The sequence below is a fragment of the Aulonocara sp. 'chitande type north' Nkhata Bay genome, linkage group LG7 (assembly GCF_057382095.1).
Source record: "Aulonocara sp. 'chitande type north' Nkhata Bay isolate Kocher_YH1m ecotype deep benthic linkage group LG7, A_spYH_male_GT1.1, whole genome shotgun sequence".
Taxonomy (NCBI): domain Eukaryota; kingdom Metazoa; phylum Chordata; class Actinopteri; order Cichliformes; family Cichlidae; genus Aulonocara; species Aulonocara sp. 'chitande type north' Nkhata Bay.
This window is the reverse complement of record NC_141350.1, coordinates 50,279,141-50,300,519: the sequence shown is the minus strand read 5'-3', so window position 1 is coordinate 50,300,519 and position 21,379 is coordinate 50,279,141. Positions and strand designations below refer to the sequence as shown.

At 39.1% G+C, this 21,379-nt stretch overlaps 1 protein-coding gene across 1 annotated transcript in view; it reads left to right on the top strand.

The window, feature by feature from the left end:
* Positions 1 to 21,379, top strand: part of ntrk2b (neurotrophic tyrosine kinase, receptor, type 2b) — a 23,914-nt gene extending 2,535 nt beyond the window's left edge. Inside the window, exons 3-18 of the mRNA XM_086301070.1 lie at positions 1,132 to 1,206; positions 1,289 to 1,360; positions 1,466 to 1,534; positions 1,617 to 1,768; positions 1,940 to 2,076; positions 5,201 to 5,333; positions 5,784 to 6,092; positions 6,202 to 6,216; positions 6,468 to 6,541; positions 6,665 to 6,764; positions 9,763 to 9,951; positions 10,457 to 10,587; positions 10,710 to 10,882; positions 12,838 to 13,078; positions 15,465 to 15,623; positions 18,435 to 21,379. Of these exons, the coding sequence (XP_086157196.1) occupies positions 1,132 to 1,206; positions 1,289 to 1,360; positions 1,466 to 1,534; positions 1,617 to 1,768; positions 1,940 to 2,076; positions 5,201 to 5,333; positions 5,784 to 6,092; positions 6,202 to 6,216; positions 6,468 to 6,541; positions 6,665 to 6,764; positions 9,763 to 9,951; positions 10,457 to 10,587; positions 10,710 to 10,882; positions 12,838 to 13,078; positions 15,465 to 15,623; positions 18,435 to 18,620 (2,215 nt within the window). The 3' untranslated portion in view covers positions 18,621 to 21,379. The remainder of the gene's footprint in view (positions 1 to 1,131; positions 1,207 to 1,288; positions 1,361 to 1,465; positions 1,535 to 1,616; positions 1,769 to 1,939; positions 2,077 to 5,200; positions 5,334 to 5,783; positions 6,093 to 6,201; positions 6,217 to 6,467; positions 6,542 to 6,664; positions 6,765 to 9,762; positions 9,952 to 10,456; positions 10,588 to 10,709; positions 10,883 to 12,837; positions 13,079 to 15,464; positions 15,624 to 18,434) is intronic.

Sequence of the window (21,379 nt, the reverse complement as noted above, 5' to 3'; positions counted from 1 at the left end):
GGCACTGTCCAGATAACTAAACCTCCCAAACGCTGGAAAAAAGCCATCTTTTGGCATGATAATTAATTTAACAGCGTGGGCATGTGATGACGCTTTACATTAGCAAAGGACTAGACAAAGGAAAAAAGACAAACCTTTAAAAAAACTTTCTTCAAATCACAAAACTTAGTTAAATCTCGCTGTAGAGCAAAGAAACATAATAGTGTTTCTCTTTCTCGGCACTAATTATTTCACAGACATGCCTCCTTTCCAAACAGAAACCTGCTTACTCCAAAATACAATTACATGCTTCAGCATAAATAAAAATAACTTTTCAATGTGTACGTAGACACATCTGCGATTGCTCAGTTGCAACTTTGAATTTGATTCCAAAACTTCACATATAAAGGCACCATCGTTCTGTCTGCAACTTTGAGTTTCTTTATATATCAGCAGCTGTAAGGTCTCCTGCTTATCAACCTCCAGCCAAATACTGACACACCCAGTCTGATCGTGGCTCAGGACCCAGATTAAGCTGCTAGACTGTCCCTGCACAGTGTTTTACCTGGTTAGAGTTAATAACCCCAATTCATTCATTCTTATCGAGCTAATTTCCCTACAACTTATTATTATTATTATTATTATTCTAATTATTATTATTATTGGTGACATACCCAGCCCCCACGTTAAGCTTTTTTTCCCTAGAGGTGCTATTTTAAAACAAAAACAGTTTATTACAGTTATTAGTCCACAAAGTTGTTTAAAAAACCCAAAAAAACCCCATTGTTTTTAGTAAACAAGGTAAACATGTCACACCGTCAGTACACGCTGTTGTATTAATGTTATACTCACAAATGCACAGACAAGACTCCTTGAGTAAAACAGCTAGCTTAACTTGGGAGCAGTACAATTTTACCTTGCTGACTCGCAAAAAACAACAAAATGAGTTTTATTCAAAAAAAAGTTATTAGTTTTATAAAATACACACATTTCCCATTCAACACTTGAGTTTTTGGAGAGTTAATTAGGACCTGTATCTCAATTCCAGTTTAAATCACACTTTTGACTCAATATTTGACATTTTTTGTGTGAATAGTTTGACTAAAAACCTGCACCATACCAAGCTTTCCCTTTCATCTTGTTTTTCCACAGATACATTGCTAATCAAAACAGACTGTTTGACTTGAGTGACAGCAGTCTGAGGCACTACATAAACCTAAGAAACCTGTAAGTAGAACGTTCAGTGTTGTGTTTTTTATGGTTAAAAGTGGAGTTAAAGTTCATGTAACTACAATTTAACTTCCAACAGAACGGTCACAAAGACAAGACTGACATCTATATCACCGGACGCGTTTTTTAACAATACAAGACTTCAATATGTGTAAGACGAATTTTACAGAGCCTCTCCAGTTATTTCATTATTAAACATGTAAGAATGCTTAGTTGAATATTTTCTGTTTGGTTGTTTTTTTTTCTCTCCTGTCAGAAATCTCAGAGACAATAACTTGTCAACACTGTCATGGAGAACATTTCAGAACTTTAACATTACATATCCGTAAGTGACGCATACGCACAAGACTATCAGTGTATCTATGTCTTTTCTATGTAGTGTCACATGCACTCTATTTTCTTTCTAGGCTACTTCTGTCTGGGAATCCTCTGGATTGTGTTTGTGAGAACTTGTGGATCAAGCTAAGACTCCAGGAAGAAACAGACAGTCCCGAGCTGACATGCACAGATGACAGAGGAGTGGCGCAGGACTTTGCTACCTTCCGGCCGCCAGACTGTGGTAAAGTGAAACCATCCCACAATAAGCAAATCTGAGTAGACTGATTGATATCGAATGTTTGAATGAGTGGATGCACAGTAAGGGACTGAAAGAAAGACAGAAAGAAAGTTTAAAGGGAAACAATCTGATCAAGTTTCCTTTTACTTTTATGGTTTGCATGTTTTCTCACAGTGGTTCCCACCGTAGAGGTCACCCCCAGAAATGTGACTCAGATGGAGGGGAGTAATGTCAAAGCTATTTGCAGTGCCTCAGGCTCCCCTGCTCCCGAGATTGTGTGGAACCTTGATGAGCTCTGGACCCACTATGAGGTAAGGTGATCTACCTTTCTGTTTTCATTTTTAAACCTTTGGCACGGCTCCACCTTTACGGAGTCTCGAAGAGCTTTACTTTGGTGATATTTTATACTTTAAAAAAGTTTTTATAAAATAATATGTAAATTGTTATTATTATTACTATTATTATTATTATTATTAATATAATAAAATAAAATAATCACATTTAATTTAGTTGTTTTCATGGGAAAATCAAATATATAGATAAGAAGAAGTTGATTAAATGCCACTTTCTAACTCACTAAAAAGCCTCTGTTGCCAAACTTAATTAGCTTATGTTCTTTAGTGCTTCAGTGTTTCAAAACACATCGTATTCCTTGATTATTACAAACATGGGCATTGAAAATTTTAAGTGACCTGTTGTTTTTAAATGTATATATTTAATTTATCTTTATCCACGTGAACAGTATTTCCAACAAACGGGACGATTTTAACAACTAGTATTTTTAAACAACTATGAGGACATGGACTAGACTGGTCTGAGACTAGTTTCTAATTTGAAACAGCTTACTGAAAACAATGCGAAACACATCACTAATGTTGGGGGGGGAAAAAAAAAAAAAAAAAAATATATATATATATATATATATATATATATATATATATATATATATATATATATATATACACACACACACACACAGTGGGGCAAAAAAGTATTTAGTCAGCCACCGATTGTGCAAGTTCCCCCACCTAAAATGATGACAGAGGTCAGTAATTTGCACCAGAGGTACACTTCAACTGTGAGAGACAGAATGTGAAAAAAAAATCCATGAATCCACATGGTAGGATTTGTAAAGAATTTATTCGTAAATCAGGGTGGAAAATAAGTATTTGGTCAATAACAAAAATACAACTCAATACTTTGTAACATAACCTTTGTTGGCAATAACAGAGGTCAAACGTTTACTATAGGTCTTTACCAGGTTTGCACACACAGTAGCTGGTATTTTGGCCCATTCCTCCATGCAGATCTTCTCGAGAGCAGTGATGTTTTGGGGCTGTCGCCGAGCAACACGGACTTTCAACTCCCGCAACAGATTTTCTATGGGGTTGAGGTCTGGAGACTGGCTAGGCCACTCCAGGACTTTCAAATGCTTCTTACGGAGCCACTCCTTTGTTGCCCGGGCGGTGTGTTTTGGATCATTGTCATGTTGGAAGACCCAGCCTCGTTTCATCTTCAAAGTTCTCACTGATGGAAGGAGGTTTTGGCTCAAAATCTCACCATACATGGCCCCATTCATTCTGTCCTTAACACGGATCAGTCGTCCTGTCCCCTTGGCAGAAAAACAGCCCCATAGCATGATGTTTCCACCCCCATGCTTCACAGTAGGTATGGTGTTCTTGGGACGCAACTCAGTATTCTTCTTCCTCCAAACACGACGAGTTGAGTTTATACCAAAAAGTTCTACTTTGGTTTCATCTGACCACATGACATTCTCCCAATCCTCTGCTGTATCATCCATGTGCTCTCTGGCAAACTTCAGACGGGCCTGGACATACACTGGCTTCAGCAGCGGAACACGTCTGGCACTGTGGGATTTGATTCCCTGCCGTTGTAGTGTGTTACTGATGGTGACCTTTGTTACTTTGGTCCCAGCTCTCTGCAGGTCATTCACCAGGTCCCCCCGTGTGGTTCTGGGATCTTTGCTCACCGTTCTCATGATCATTTTGACCCCACGGGATGAGATCTTGCGTGGAGCCCCAGATCGAGGGAGATTATCAGTGGTCTTGTATGTCTTCCATTTTCTGATGATTGCTCCCACAGTTGATTTTTTTCACACCAAGCTGCTTGCCTATTGTAGATTCACTCTTCCCAGTCTGGTGCAGGTCTACAATACTTTTCCTGGTGTCCTTCGAAAGCTCTTTGGTCTTGGCCATGGCGGAGTTTGGAGTCTGACTGTTTGAGGCTGTGGACAGGTGTCTTTTATACAGATGATGAGTTCAAACAGGTGTCATTCATACAGGTAACGAGTGGGGGACAGAAAAGCTTCCTACAGAAGACGTTACAGGTCTGTGAGAGCCAGAGATTTTCCTTGTTTGAGGTGACCAAATACTTATTTTCCACCCTGATTTACGAATAAATTCTTTACAAATCCTACCATGTGAATTCATGGATTTTTTTTTCACATTCTGTCTCTCACAGTTGAAGTGTACCTCTGGTGCAAATTACTGACCTCTGTCATCATTTTAAGTGGGGGAACTTGCACAATCAGTGGCTGACTAAATACTTTTTTGCCCCACTGTATATATTATATATATATATATATATATATATATATATATATATATATATATATATATATATATATATATATATATATATATTCTGGGTGATTTACAAGCATTCAGGGGTTTCAAACGCTGAAATTTACTTTTAAGCGCTTAAAAGTTTGTGACTGTGTTTGTAGACCTTTAAAGGGCATCTTTAGATAAATTCCGAGTTGTGTAGTTGTCAACATGAGATTTCAAGCTTTGAATGAATAATTTTAAATATATAAAATTGGACATTAATACTGTTGAACTGGCTTGTTTCTGGTCCGTATTGAGTACTTGTAAATATTTTAGCTGATGCTTTTAGCTAATTGTTTTGCTATTCTTACATCAGCTTTTTCTAATAACAATTAGAAAAGTTGTCTTTTTTATTTTAATTTATTAGCCACTTTTAGCTAATTTACGCTGCTTTTCTACCTTGTGCTGTTTAAAATGTGTATCAACTGCTTTTACTTACTTTGCCGTTCATATGTTCTCTGGGCTTCTTTTAGCTAGCTGTTAGCCACTTCTAGCTACTAGTTCAATTATCATCTCACATTGATTTTAGTTTGCTAAGTACTGGTCCATAATATTTTTCAGCATTTGTTTATAGAATTTCAAATGTTTATCTTTATCCCGTATAAGTGTCTTCATTCCTTTTAGGTACTTGAACTTTTAAGTAACTCTTTAAAACTCCCTGGCTACTTTGCTAACTACTCTGGTATCTGTGTGTCATAGCCATTTGAGCCTGTATTGTACAGTCAACTAATAGTAGTCGGTTTCATAAGATCAAGACAATTTTCTGTATACAGGAAACATAATGAAAAAATTAATAATGTGTTTACAGATTGAACCTATGGATACAGAGAGCATCCTCACCCTGTCAGGCCTGTCTCCTGATGATAACGGCAGGGCAATCGTATGCAGTGCCGAGAACATGGTCGGTCAGACCGAGGCCAGCCTTCAGCTCAATATTCTTTGTAAGGACTTTAACCATGGCGCACATCTCTAGAAATTATATTTGCGTTGCTAAGTTTAATTTGTGTAATTTAATGTGATGAACTTTTAAATGCCTTCTTCGAGATGTTGTTTTTCCACTGGAAGCAGAAGGCTCCTCATTTTGTTATCATTAGTGTCTCTTGGCAAACCTTATTGACTCTCCATATTTCCTGTCCATAACTCTTCCTCCTGTGAAGCTCCTCATGCCTTGCCATACACCTCTGCTTGTTTAGTTCCACCCTCCTCCTCTTTCTCCGTGTTTTCATTTCATCAGTGCTCAGATGTTGTGTGATCAGTCCCCCTTCCCTTCCCATACTTTTTGTCACTTACTCAAAATCCCTCAGATGTTGTTTTACCTATTGGCTTCCCTCCTTGTGTTTATTTCCTATCATCTTGTGATTACTCTTCCTCTACTGTTGCCTCTGTGTCAGTTGCCCCCACCATCCTGACACTCCTGTCTCCAGAGCGGGACCACCACTGGTGCATCCCCTTCACAGTAACGGGGAACCCCAAGCCGGAGCTAAGGTGGTACCACAATAACAAGCCTCTCCAGGAACAGGACTACATCCGCACCATGATCCACGTGACCACAGAGAACCAGCAACACGGCTGCCTGCAGCTGGTCAACCCCACCCACATTCACAACGGAGAGTACAAGCTGGTCGCAGAGAATAAGTATGGCAGGGATGAGAAGAACATCTCTGCCCAGTTTCTCCACCCGCCTAACATCAACCATACGGGTCAGTATTCTGTCTTTTCACACGAGTCCGTTTATTGAAGTCAGCTCGTTTCTGTTTATTATGGCTGCTGACATGCTTTTTTTTTTTTCATTTCTTTTCTTTTCTACAGAAGACCTCGAGTATTGTAAGTATTGATTTGGCTTATCCGGACAAATGTTGTACTTGTTAGCATGATGATGATTGAGTGCAAATTTAAAATGAACTCTGATAATGTCCCTGTCCCTTTCCTGCCGTTGCCTGTGCCTTCGCCTTCTGCCCAGACGGTGTGTGTTTCAACTCTCAAATTTGCATGAACCTAACAGTCAGCATTTTGGCGTGCTTTCACTCACTAGATGTTATTGGTTTAAAATGTTCAGACCCATGTTTTCTTTCCAGATCCTACAGACACTCCACCGGATGACAGTGTTGCTGTAAGTGACCCTAATCAGCCCGCTCCATCTAAAGCAGTGGTACCTACCTCTTCTTGTAAACCCTTAAAATACACAATATTTTCTTGTTTATTTCAATTCTTTTTTTAAAAAAGCAGCTCCTGTTATCGCCTCATGACTCCATCTTAGTTTTTTCCTTCCTAGGTGTATGTAGTTGTGGGAATTGCTGGCGTTGCCCTGATCGGTTGTGTTCTGATGATGATCATACTGAAATACGGAAGAAACTCCAAGTTTGGCATTAAAGGTGCAAACATTTTCTAAAAAAACAACTAAGCTGATAATTCAAGATATACATTTGTGCTTCCTTACCCTGAGATAAACAATATCACGTGTGTTTGCTAGAAGTGAAGCTACAACCGGCAGTTTATCCTGGAAACCCTGGCCATCACTGCAAATAAATATCACACAAACGTTATCCTCAGCTCCAGGTCGCAGACAGTCCACTCCAGGCTGCTTGGAGTTGAACTATCCCTGAAATACAAGAAACCCCATATTGGTCACCCTGACATTTGCTAAAACACAGAAACAGCTTTTCAATATGTCAGTGGCACAATACATCTTTTATCCGAATATATGTGTATAGAAAGATACCTTAAAGGTCCCTTTAAAACATATAATAGATACTAGAACACAAGTTTTAACATCACGTGCTTCCCTCTGAAATGCAGTTAGGTCTACAACTATTTGGACAATGGTAGGTTTTTGAGGGGGGTTTGTATGTAAACCACCACATTGGACTAAATCAAACATTATGTGATTGAAGTGTAACACCTCACCTGTAATCCAACGCCTTCTAATAAAGCATTAAAGTATAGAGTCTCCAGTTTTCAGAAGCTCAAAATGAACTGAACAAACTAAGATCATTTTAACTATAAGGATTGTTTTTAATGCTTTGTAGTCAGACTGCCTGAAGTCTAGAACCCATGGATGTAACCAAATCCTGTGTTTCCTCCCTTGAGATGCTCCGCCGGGCCTTTAATGCAGCCACTTTCAGTTGCTGCTTGTTTGAGGGTCTCTCTGCGTTCAGATTTGTCTTCAGTAACTAGAAAGCGTGCTCTATTGGGTTGAGATCAGATGACTCACTCAGCCATTATAGGATATCTGATTTCTTTGCCTTGAGAAACTCTTAGGTTTCTTTTGCACTATCCTTTAGGTCATTATCCATTTGCACTTTGCACTTTATCAGTTTTGCAGCATTTGTCTGAATCTGAGCAGAGAGTACAGCCCTGTAAACATCACAATTCATCCTGCTGCCTCTATCAGCAGTCTCATCATGACTAAACACCAGTGAGTCAGTTATACTGGTGGCCATACTTGCCCATGTTATAGCGTTATCTGTACTATGTTTGATAGAAAAAGCAGTATGCTTTGACTCATAGTTCTGGTACAAGTTAATCTTGGTTCCATGTATCCAAAACTTTTTTCCCAGAAGTTTTTATTTTAGATGTTTTCTAGCAAAGTTTAATTTGCCCTTCCTGTTCTTGAATGTAACCAGTGGTTTGCACCTTGTTGTAAAACCACTGTATTTCCATTCATGAAGCCTTCTCTTGAGGGTAAATTTTTTCCAAACCACCCCAAGAGTGTTTTTTGACTTGTTAGTCATTGTGAAGGAGTTTTTTAACAAAGGAAATAACTTTGAAACAATCCACTTTAGTCATCTTCCGTGGTCTTTCAGGGCTTTTTGGTGTTGCTGGCCAGTCAATTCCTTCCTTTTAAGAATGCACCAGATTGTTGAGATGGCTAATGATAGCCTCGTTCGCTTGAATAGACATCTCTTGGGACTTCATATTCAGAGTTTTAGTGAACAGCTACTAAATGCATCCACTCCAGATGTTTTATCTCCTTCATTTATCACAAAATAATAATAAGGGAACAGACATCAAATGCCTATGAAACTGCTTATAACTCAATTGTCCAATTGCTTTTGAGCCGCTGAAACTGGGAGGACTATCAGTAATTCTGTAATTCCTGAAATAGACTTTAGCTAAACAGTTAAAGTGATGCTTAAAAAAAAAAAACAACCCATTGAATTAAAGCTGAAAGTCTGCACTTTAATCACATAGCAATTATTTGATTTCCACTCTGGTGCTGTACAGAGGCAAAATTATTTTTTAAAGTGTCATCATCCGACTACTTGTGGACCAAATGATATAACCAAATAAACGATTATGCAGGCAAGAAAAACATTTAAATTCAATTCTGTCACCTAATGCCAGTTAAGACATGCAACTAAAATCTTGCATGTCTTAACTGTAATCATCCTAACCCTCCCAGTCTCCCTCCATATACTGACTGCAAGCTCTTTTTTCATGTATGTATTTATTTATATCATTTTCTTACTACCATTAGCTCTGATCACCTGTTATGGCATGATAATATTCTTTCATGTAGTCAGTTTTCTCTCATCATAATCAAGCAGAGTTGCTATACCAGATTTCAGATTTGAATAATTTGTCAGATTTCGTGTGTTTGTTCTAGTACACTTTGTTTTGTTTTTTGCTTTTACATTTGTTGAATTTCCTTTTCCTCGTTTGTTTATTATTTTTTGTACTTATCACCACTAAAATGATGTTACAGCTGGCAGCTAACTATCCAGTAAAATCTGGTGCCATGCAGCCACAGTTTCCAGTCTTTGTGCTAAGCAGCATGGTGCATAATCTAAAACACTTAAAAAAAATTCTAACTATTTAGTATGACTTTTTTCAGCAATTTCAACATCTTGTTAATATTCATAACTGATGCATAAACAGCTCATGAACCTTCAATAACAGTGTATAACACATACACTGAAGCCATTCAGTGTGTTATTAAGCATTATAAGCATTTGTTCTCACTTAATGTTAATGAAACATTAGAATGTCCTAATATCTCCTTACACCTATATCATAAAATATGAATCTAGTTATTATGTATCTTTGGTAAATGACATCTCAGGGGTTTAAAAGTAAGCAGTAGCGTTGGCCCTGTGCTGTTCCTACTGTGTGAATATGGAAATTACCACAGGAATTAGTGAGCTCTGCTTTGGCCTGAGCTCATCCTTTTACATTGTTCAGTAAACCTGCCTATAATGTGTAATCTGACATACTTCATATAACCTGTGATCCCTCTGTCAATCTTTTTTCACCCTGCAACTCTGCTTTTACTCCCCTTCCTTTATAGCTAACAGCTTTACTCTTCTTCGTCTTCTTCTTTGCGCTGTCTTTCTCTTCTCCTCCTTCTCCACATCCTCTGTGGCTCTCTAGGCTCCTCCTCAGTTATCAGTAATGACGATGATTCTGCCAGCCCTCTCCATCACGTCTCCAATGGCAACAACACCCCGTCATCCTCAGAGATGGGTCCAGACGCAGTGATCATTGGAATGACAAAGATTCCTGTCATCGAGAACCCCCAGTACTTCCGTAACTCCGGCAGCATGCTGAAATCCAACACGTGTGAGTTACTGCCTCGTTCGACAAATGCCGGGTAACCTGGGCCTTTTCTGATAAATCCATGCAGGGATCGCTGCTAGGCGCCATATTTATTTTTGGCATCCTACTGCACTGTGATAGTGACTCCAGTTCCTTAGACCGGCTGGATAGTTGGACCACAGGAGATGTGCAGGAACACAAGCTCTGACAAAGGGCTTAACTCAGCAGTTTTATATTTTATACTTTATGAATCTACACAAAGTATTGAATTGTAAAAACAAATAGTTTAGATAAGTATTTAAGTCCTTTTTTAACTTATGCAATTTGCTAAATATATGTTTTCTGTCATGTTAATTTAAATATCTTTCAGTTTTTGAATTGTCATCACATAAATGATGCAGTCTGAAGACGCGTGCTTGTTTGTTGTGAGATTAGTGAAGACAAATGTTCTGTATGCACCAAAAATGTCCACTTAAATTCCCAATGTGCACATAACCTTGAGGGTAATTTGACTTCTTCTGCATTAAAGTTGTCCAGCACATCAAGCGACACAACATTGTGCTGAAGCGGGAGCTGGGAGAAGGAGCCTTTGGGAAGGTCTTTCTCGCTGAATGCTACAACCTGACACCAGACCAGGAGAAGATCCACGTGGCAGTCAAGGTACAGATCAAACGATCAATGAACTTGACAGTCAGTCAGTAAATCCTAGTGATTAGATGTACGTTCCTGCAGATAATGCTTCTCACCGTTTGCCTCTCGTCTTTGTCCCTGTCTTGTTTCAGACACTGAAAGAGGCCAGCGAGAGTGGCAGAGCAGACTTCTACAGAGAGGCTGAGCTCCTCACCAACCTGCAGCACGAGCACATCGTCACCTTTTACGGAGTGTGCGTAGAGAGTGACCCACTAATCATGGTGTTTGAATATATGAAACACGGGGACCTCAACAAGTTCCTCAGGTAAGCTTCTTTAGATCCTCTATTGGTATCTGTTACTAATCAGTTACTTGTGGTACCTCTCATGCAGATCAGTGAATGTCAAATGGTTTGCGTAAGGACTGACAGGCTGATAACAACGTAACACAAATGTAGTGAAAAGAAATAATTAAAAATAACACGTGCTAAAAACAAAAAACAAATATTGTATAATACAAAAGGAATAAAAGCAAATCAATAAAGTGCACATTGCTAGGACTGGGTTAGATCCCCTTTCTGTTGTTTCTCACTGTTGCTTCTCAGCCTTGGCTGTGGAGGAGGTAGAGCTGGTTATATACCAATGTAAAAGTCACAGGTTCAATCCCCAGCTACTCCAATCTGTATGTGAAAGTTTCCTTGGGCAAGATAATGGTCCCTGAGTTTTTCTCTTTGCATTTGTGTGTGAAAATTTTAGACAAGGTGCTTGTTTGAATGTGTGTGATTGGGTGAATGAAGCTTGTAGCAACAACTGCTTTGAGTGCTGAGTTAGAGTAGAACGTGCTGTGTAAGAACAGGTCATTTACCGTCAGAACTGCCTCAATCCTTCATGGCACAGGTTCATCAAGGTGCTGGAAACATTTTCAGGGATTTCTGTCCATATTGACATGATAGCATCACAAAGTTGCTGCAGATCCATGATGCATGATGGAATCAGATCTGGTGACTGTGAAGGCCATTTGAGTAGGCTTACATGAACTCTTTGTTCTGTTCAAGACGTCAGTTTGAGATGATTTGAGCTTTATGATATGGCACATTAACCTGCTAAATGCAGCCAACAGAAGATGGGTACACTGTGGTCATGAAGGGATGGAGGTAGGCTGTGGCATTTAAATTATAAATAAATTGATACCGAAGAGTCCATGTGTGTCTAGAAAACATTCACCACACCACTCCATCGCCATCAGTGGCTTGAACTGCTGGTATAAAAGCAGGATGAATCAAAGCTTTACATGTTGTTTACACCAAATTCAGACCCTACCATTTGGAATTGGATTCATCAGACCAGGCAACGCTTTAATTTTGGGTGAGCCCACATGAAGCATTAGTTTCCTGTTCTTATCTGACAGGAGTGGCACCCAATGTGGTCTTCTGCTGCTGTAGTCCATCTACTTCAGAATTACACTTATTGAGATGCTCTTCTGTGTACTTTGGTTATATCGTCTACGACTGGCTGATTAAGTATTTACATTAACAAGCGGCTGTATATGCTTTATGGAAATAATAAAGTTACTGGGGACTAGAAATCAAAAGGAATAAAGTAACATGAAAACGAAATAAACATACAGGTAAGAGAGAATTATTTGAAACTGTTACAATAGGTCTAGGCTGCTGATGGCATCCTAGACCTATTGTAACAGTTTCAAATAATTCTCTCTTACCTGTATGTTTATTTTGTAGCTTCTAACTTTGATAAATATGTTTTTTTAAATCAAATGTAACAAAAAAAGCAGTAATGTCAATTTTACGTCTTCATTGTCTAGTCCAGTCAATGTTATAACACACGCTGTGGGATTGTACTGAATTTACTGAGTACGAGTGTGAGACTAATCACTATATCAGTGATCAATAAAATAATCACTTTCTTGAATATTTTTTCCCAAAATGCAAGAAAATACTGAGACTCTCTATTACAGTATATTTTCACAGACCAAGGTAATGCACTACTTGTGCTATTTGCAGTCTACAGTCTAGAACCCAAAGAAAAATACAGCTAATAGAAACATCACATTATGATCAAGACTGGGAGGCTAGAACAAATTTTGTGTTGTAAATTTTTTTGTATTCTTTTACTTGGTGAGAAAAATGTTAAATAATTTCAGGTTAATGTTTTGTTAATTAGTTAGTTGATTGCTAATATCACATTCATGTATTACAGTAGTGACAGAATAGTTCATGCTGCTGCATTATTTTCTAAACTATGCAACGGTTACTGGGTGCAGGTCCCATGGTCCCGATGCAGTGCTCATGGCAGACGGTCAACACAGCATCCTGGTGGAGCTCACTCAGTCCCAGATGCTGCACATTGCCCAACAGATTGCTGCTGGCATGGTCTACCTGGCCTCCCAGCACTTTGTCCACAGAGACTTGGCAACAAGGAACTGCCTGGTAGGAGAAAACCTGCTGGTCAAGATAGGAGACTTTGGCATGTCCAGAGATGTTTACAGCTCAGACTACTACAGAGTAAGGATTTTAGATATTTTCCCCTTTCTTCCCTTACTTCACTTCGCCTCATTATACACAAAAAATGTGGAACTGATCAAATTTAATTCCAGGTTTGCTCTTAAAAAACTGTGCAGCTGCAAGAATGACGATCATTGTATCTTTTTTTATTGCAGTTTAAATGTATAAAAAACAATGGAGGTCAAAGAAACAAAACTATCATGTTAATAATAACACCGAGTTGATACATGTATTTTATTCCTTCATTGTGTCTCACATGCCAGCGTGAATCCCACAGTGCCCTCTGCTGCCCAAAGTGAAGTCAGAAATGTGAAGACTCTTACTGTAAATCAATTCCAAGATGCATTTTCCTGCATCTAATAAGATCCCCTTTAAGAGGGGTTCCCACCAAATCCCGTTATCAAACACATTAGCAACGCGAACGGCACCAGGATCCTGTTTCACTTGCTTACTTTGGAAGTCAGAAGTCAGTCCCGTTACACATGCACTTAGAGCAAGTGTTACCTTCAATCACACTAATTATTTTCACATGAGTGAAGACACAGACATGAGTGAGACCTTTGATAGTTTACTAGAATTTTATATTTGTGCCCCACAGTTGGATTGGTGGTTGACAGACTGCATTAAAACAGATTAAAAACAATGGAAAAGGATGTCTGCGTGGTTCACCAAATTAATCTCCCAATGCCACATAAATTAGCCAAATAAGCTAACAGAAACAAATCATCAAATTGTCACATGTAACCAGACACTTAATCCAGCAATACATATTTGTAGTACTGGGTTGTACTTCCTTTTACCTTTAGAACTGCCTTCCTTCTTCCCTCGTCCTTCTTTTTAGGTAGAAGGATTAGTCACATGATTTGTTATAAATATATACATATATATATATATATATATATATATATATATATATATATATATATATATATATATATATATATATATATATATATATATATGTATCAATTTTAATATGAATTTAGTATCATTTCCAGTACTACTACCATTATTATTACTTATTGTGTTTAGTGCTAATCAGTAAGCTTATTATACGCAACACTAAATTATGAATATGGTGGTTCTCAGTTTGTTTTCATGCACACCCACCTTCGAAACAACAACAACAAAAACATGATCAACAGAATAGAGCTAATAAACTCTTGCTAGTTTATTTCACAGCAATCCCAGTACAGCTTTCATCTGGAACTCCATACTTCCTGTGCATTGTTTCATGCCCGACCAGTTTGGCAACCCGCAGTTTCAGACACGCTGATATAATCCCGGTGAGCGTACCAGTATATGAACTTCACCAGTTAGAAGGCTTGGAGCTACAAAAGCACTCAACTAAAGAACTCTTAAATAATCTTTTGTTTCGCCATCTAGATTTTCTTCCATGTTAATGACTCTGATTTGCACTTCATTCAATTATTGATTATTTGTTATTCATGCACAGAGACCAAATGTTTGAGGCTTCCAGCTTCTGACAAGTTTGCTGTTTGATCATGAAAATGATCTTAACAGCAGACCTACCAGCAAATCCTGATCATTTTGTTTATATGCTTCACTTGAGCAAGCTAGACCTGGATGTGCACCAGAAAATGGGTGAATGAACGACATGTCTCAAAAGTGGTGCTACTTAATTTAGGGTTCAAATATTTATTTGGGGTTATTTAAGGTTTGTGTAAGTTAATATTGCAGTGAGGATTTGCCGGATAATCTTTGTTAATTTGACACAAAGAATCGTTTTCATCATCATAAATAGCGGACAAGAAAAAAAATCATACACATTAACCTTAACCCGTGATGCCTAGCGCATCATATGTGATGCATGAGTTTTGGGGAGCTTTTGAGACTTGTATATCATCAGTGTGATGATTAAAAATTAAACACATACATGTAAATTAGTATTTAAATTAATTTTTTAATAAAGTTGTTAGAAGGTTCAATAAACATTAAACATGTTCTGGTTTCATGGTTCAGGCTTTAAAGGGGTTTAAGACCTGTGTTGGCTTTTTAAGCTATCAGACATCAGTGTTTTTTAAGCACTTTTTATGATTTCATATATATTGTGAACATTTTAACCTTCCTGAATTTAGGATTTATTGCAGGGCTGTTCTTGCAGAATGATTGGTTGCAGCTTGGTGTTTCTAGTAAACATGATCATGTATTATAAATGGATTACAACAAACTATTGTACCATAGCAAGACTACAAAGTCTACAACGATGTGTTTTTTTCGCGATCACTGACATCTATTGACAGTCCCCCATTATTATAACAACAGTAAACAACAATAAAGTCAGCATGTTCAGCAGCTTTGAACTCTTTAGCAGATCTTGCAGTGTTGGTTTCTCATGAATGCTGTTGTGTCGTTTTTTGTGCAGGTGGGCGGTCATACGATGCTGCCCATCCGCTGGATGCCCCCGGAGAGCATCATGTACCGGCGGTTCACCACAGAGAGTGACGTGTGGAGCCTCGGCGTGGTGCTGTGGGAGATCTTCACCTACGGCAAGCAGCCATGGTACCAGCTCTCTAACAATGAGGTCAGACAGCGTTTCAACCTAACCCTACACTTCACATTCATTGGTCTCCATGTATGCACTGTGGCAGAAAAAGTCAGAGACTGTGAATAAATGTTAGTGTCAGCATATTTTTATTCCTATTCTAGCACAATGCCTACCTAATCAATTATTTCAAGACTTAAGAATTACTTGGTGGACTAAAAGAAGTATTCCATTAATGAAAGTAATCTGAGCTGTGTAAGAATTCATTCATAGCATGCTTCTCATAACTTTTGATGGCAGAGTGCCAGTGCGGAGCCTGTATAGTGGTGAAGACCAATAAACAAAATCATTCCAAAACTAGTCATTTATTTATTAAACAGTAAGCTGACTGAAAGCTTCTTTAGCACCACAAGCGAAGCATTAAATTCCTGACCCACACGTCTTAGAAGCCCAGACTGACATTATGGTCTAGTAATTTAATGAATGTAGGCTGTAGTCGTGCACCTTAATTCCCATCATCCCTCTGGTGGACTCAATGGTCTGTCTGGAGTTCGCTTGGTTTTGCTGCTGGCAGGCAGGGTGTGGAACCAGAATGCAGGACTCAGCAGACAGATATAAAACTCAATATCACAGCTTTATTGCTGGTAAAAAGGCAAGAAAAACAGAAGCCATATACACAAAAACTAAGCTGACCGGGAACACACAGACAGAGGCTGTAAACATCACGAGAGAGGACACGATGAAGAACAGAGGGAGAGGGTAGACAATATATAGACAGGAGGGTGGTTAAAGGAAGTAGAGGAGAGGGAGTAGATGGGAATACAGTTTAACATAATCAAAGCAAACAAGACAAAGGAAGCAAAACTTAACGTCAGGCACACAAGATAGTGGACTCAAAATAAAACAGGAAGTAACACATGCACTGAGACTTGACACTGGGATAAACAGACAAGGAGGCATGACAGACTGGTGAGACAAAAGGACAAAAAACACAGAGAGATGGACACGAGAACAGAAAGGGAAAAAACACAGGGACCAGGACGACAAATGTATTAACTAGACAAGGCAGGGAACACAGACAGCCATGAAGACAGAGAGACCAAAAAGACATGAGGACCTGACTGGGTAGAGCGAAGGTAAACGAACACAGAGACAAAGGACACAGACTGGAAACCAAAGGGTAATTAACATCCTAAAACTAGATTTTAAGAACTCAGAGGAACTAGAAAATAACATCCTCGGGAACTAGAACATAATTTATCTTATGCTTTAAAAGAAATAAATATGGGGTCCAGAACAAAACTCAAAATACTGGGACAAAGAGACAGATTGATATAAGTCCATTTAAGCGATGGTGGTTTATTTTGAATCATCAGTGAGGCGTCTGTTACATTTCCTCACATTATATTTATTTTAAAGTGGATACATCAGCAAATAACAACTGTGCACAGCTGTAATTTAGCAGGATTTGAACTGTGTTTGATAGAAATATACAGCACAGTTTCTTTTACTTTATTCAGTCGGGCTGCACATTGCTAAAAACACGAGGGCCACAGTGGCACACTTTGATAACCCTTAACTGATATAACCTTGCTTTAACACAGTTTACAGGTCATGATGAATAACACTGATTATATAAAAACACTGTAAAACAGTATGACTGAAAACAGTCCTGTCTCTAGAGGAGTTGTATCAAAGCATGTCGTGTGACAACCAAATTCAAAATTCAGAGCTCTTCTTTGGATGTTGGCTACCTTTTGTTCTGTTCTCTGTCAAGCTGACCCCACACTGCTTGAATAACGTTGAGGTCCGGCACTGTGGAGGCCAGTCCATGACTGATGTGTGCTTTTCTATCCAAGTATGCTTTTACTGCATTGGTAGTGTTTTGGGGATCAATAGCATGCTGAAAAATGAAGATGTTGACAATCAAACTCTTTCCAGGTCTTCACTAGATTTTCTTTTCCTATTTTTTAAGGACACAACTTTGAAATACTTTTTATCTGCTGTAGATAGTTTGTTAGGAGTGACACTTTATCTTCTGCCCTCCAATTGTCCAATTTCTTAAGAACACACTGCTCACAACACCTTTTAAAAAATTACGAGAAACTCTGGCTCCAAACTGGAAGAAATGATGACAGACTCCAGACTTCAGTGCAGCACTCTGGTGTCCCATGTCTCAGTTGACATGAACCCTTTTTGAAGTCAGAACCCCATAACAGCTAACATTTGTATCAGAATATGACACGGCACAGCTAGCTGCATAATAGGAAATGACTAATGAAATCTTACTGAAGGTTGGCAACCCTTTACTGTTGAACATTTTGGTTTTAAAATCCTCAGAACTTCATGGAAGCGCAGAACAAAGATGCTTAAGATACTGTGCACTATTCCGGTAAACAGGATAGTTTCCTTTCAGATGGGGGAAATTAATATCATGTGTTAAGAAATAAAACCAAAGAAAAATCTTGATGAATGGCCCGCCCTTGAGATGACATACACTACACTGAATGAGAAAATGTAAAATCATCTTCCTTTTCCGGCACATATTGTGGGAGCTCTCCTAAAATGTAAGTCTTTGGAATTACAAAGACTATTTGCTCATGAACAGCATTCTTTTTTTAAACCTAAATCTTTTTGAAAATGTTCCTGGAAAAGGTGAGCTTAGGGCTTAAACCTCTGTATACAGTCTGTGCTATCCAAACGTCGAGGCCGTCCTTTAATATACTGGATGTGCAATTTGGTTCCCGCACGCTTCCCAGCCGCAGAGATTTTTTTGTATCAAACCACATTATTATGTGACAGTAGATAAATCAGCTTCTTTTTGACAAACCAACCAATGTTTTCCTCCAGGTGATCGAGTGCATCACTCAGGGCCGAGTGCTGCAGCGGCCCCGCACCTGTCCTAAGGAGGTCTACGACCTGATGCTGGGCTGCTGGCAGAGGGAGCCCTACATGAGGCTGAACATCAAGGAGATCCACAGCACGCTCCAGAGCCTGGCCAAAGCCTCGCCCGTATACCTGGACATACTGGGCTGACGCGCCACTGCGTCCGTGTGATGTACTGCGTGTGCATGTGTGCTTCATAATGTGGACAAGTGTTTGTGTGTTTGCACACGACGGGAACTGGGGGGAAGGGGAGGAGGAAGGGGAGGAGGAAGCAGAGGCTGCGCGAGCGCATCTGTGTACAGAAACCCCGGCTGTAAATGTAACTGTAAATGCTCCTGTCCTCATCACACGGAGAAAAAAGCCTTACGGTTTTTGAGTGATTTTTGAGTTGTTGTTTTTTTCTTTGTTTTGTTTTTTGGGGCTTTTTTTTTTTTTGCTTTTCTTTTAAATTTGCAGATGTTGTTGAGGCATGCTTCACAAAGTGGAAACCAAAATGCAGAGAGGATCCCGTACCATTAGTGCTCCAAAACATGTGGCGTAGTGTATGTAAAAGGCATAAAAAGAGACCAATAGACAGCTCGCCCTGTCTGCACTCACCGCATCGAATCACTTCCCTCTTGTATTCCATAAGCTGGAAATGAACAAAGGGACGTGCAATGTGTCTCTTTGTGATGGACAGTTTATGGATACATGCTTGTAGATAGCTAATTTTCTTCTCTCAGCAGTGTCTCACCTATTCTGCTATAACACAAAATAACCTGTTAGTTCACAGCTGAAGCTAAATGTGTCGTACGCCACAGACTATTTTAATATGTAGAGAATTTGCAAGCTGACTGAAATCCATGGCTCACAGATTTCAATCCTGGTCCTCTGAGGCGCTTCCCGACTTCACGTCTTTTCTGTAAATACCTTTTCCTCTTGAAAGAAGGCCATCAGTGTTCAGTGAGACATTTTAAAGGGTGCAGCTCTGTTTTCCAAATCTTCCTTTTCGTTCATTCATTTACCTAAAGCACAGAGGATGGGGACCCGGCGGCGCAGGTTGTTTTTTTTGTCAACCAGCAATGCCATTTCTGAAATCTCTGGTACGTGACGTGGTTTGGTTTCCATCATGGGAGGTTTTCAGATGTCAGGGGTGCTCTTTTTTTTAATTTAGGTTATGTACCGGGCTTTGTATGGATTAAGAGTGCACTTTGAAGATCGTCATTTTCAATTCCATGTAGTCAGCTATGAGACTGCAGTAAAAGCATTAATTAAGAGTCTGATTGCCCTTAAAATGTCCCAGGGGTGCTTTCATCTCTCCTCACAGCCCCAGCCAGCCATGTGGTGACTGGCTGACAGCTCTTCATCCAGGACGGTGGTGATTTGTACAGGCAGCAAATGGTTTCAGAATGCACTCTTGTATTATATTCAATTGTTTTGTTGTCCTGATATTAAAAAAGAGGCTAAAAGAGCAACCATGGTACGAGCGTCCAGTGCAAGTTTCATCCTAATCTTTGCATAAAAAACAAAAAAAATCAACAAAAAATCAGCAGGAATCTTTCATGCGGAGGCGTAAAGGCAGTGAGACAATAAGTTCTTTTTGTTAAGTGCAATTTGTAGCATTACTTCAACACTCCAATGCACAACCTTAGCACTGAGCTCCCTCCTTCTCGGTCTCAGCTGTCAGCTGTAAGAGAAAGAAAAGAAAATCCATGATTGCACAGAAAAACCCCAGTTTGTGTGTGTGTGTGTTTGTCCCTATGTTTTTTCTCACAGCGTTCTTCAATAATAAGTCACCTGTCCGCTGTACATAAGCAGCTCTCCATTCTGTACAGTTCTGATATTTGTCTATATGAATAGTAGGCTATGTTTAATAGTATAATCCGTTTTAAGCAGGTATCATGTCAAAACTGTGTGACAGCTATTGAAGACAACGTGTTATGGGCCACTGGCAATACATACTATATGTAAATACAATTTGATTTGTGCTACATTGTATAATTTCTTTGTGCTTGTTCATAATACCGGTGAAAATACAATCTTCTCCTTTTTGTTTTGTTTTGTGGTTTTTTTTGGCAATTTTTGATCTACAGAGGACTTTAATTGAAAAAAGAAATTGAAAAAAAAAGTTTTTCTCTGAAGAAGAAGAAAAAAAAAGAAGGAAGATGATCTCCTGTTTCCTCTCCACTGTGATGGGGAGCTCACACAGAGGCTGTCTGAGACGCTGCCTGTCTCGCAGGAGCGACCACAGACTCTAAACATCAGGAACTCTCCTGGCCCGACAGGTGTCCCAGCAGATGTGTGGCCAGTGGCGAGGAGGTCAGAGTTACCTCCTGGCTAACCCCACCACTCTCCCTCTGACTGACTGTAGCCTATTTTGATCCTCTTTCAGATGAATAACTGTGACTTTGCATCATGAATAGTATATTATTTTGAATGTAATCTAGAAGGGTGGGGACATTTTTTGAATGTAATCTATATCGAGGGGGGTGTTAATGATTTTTTTGTAAATATACAGTAAAAGAAGAAAAAAAAGATGACAGTTTTCATTCCTGTGCAGATAACAAAATTTTACTTACTGTGTGAACTTAAGAGAGTGTATATGTACTTGTGTGTGTGTGTGTGTGTGTGTGTGTGTGTGTGTGTGTGTGTGTATTTGCACATACATCAGATTGCTAGAGGATGTGTGCCTGTGTGTGTGTGTATGCATCTAAGCGTGTATGCATCTGAGTGTGTGTGTGTGTGTGTGTATTCTCCTAGCAGATTTAATCCTGCTTTAATCAGACAGTTCTATGAATCAATCCAATGCTTTGTGCATCATGTGAGTAGCTTATCCACAATTAATGGAAATGTTCCTTGTGATACTGTGCATTTAATAAAGGTGGTATGTCTTACAGTACAGTCTCTGCCCTTTAGGGTTCTTATAAAGT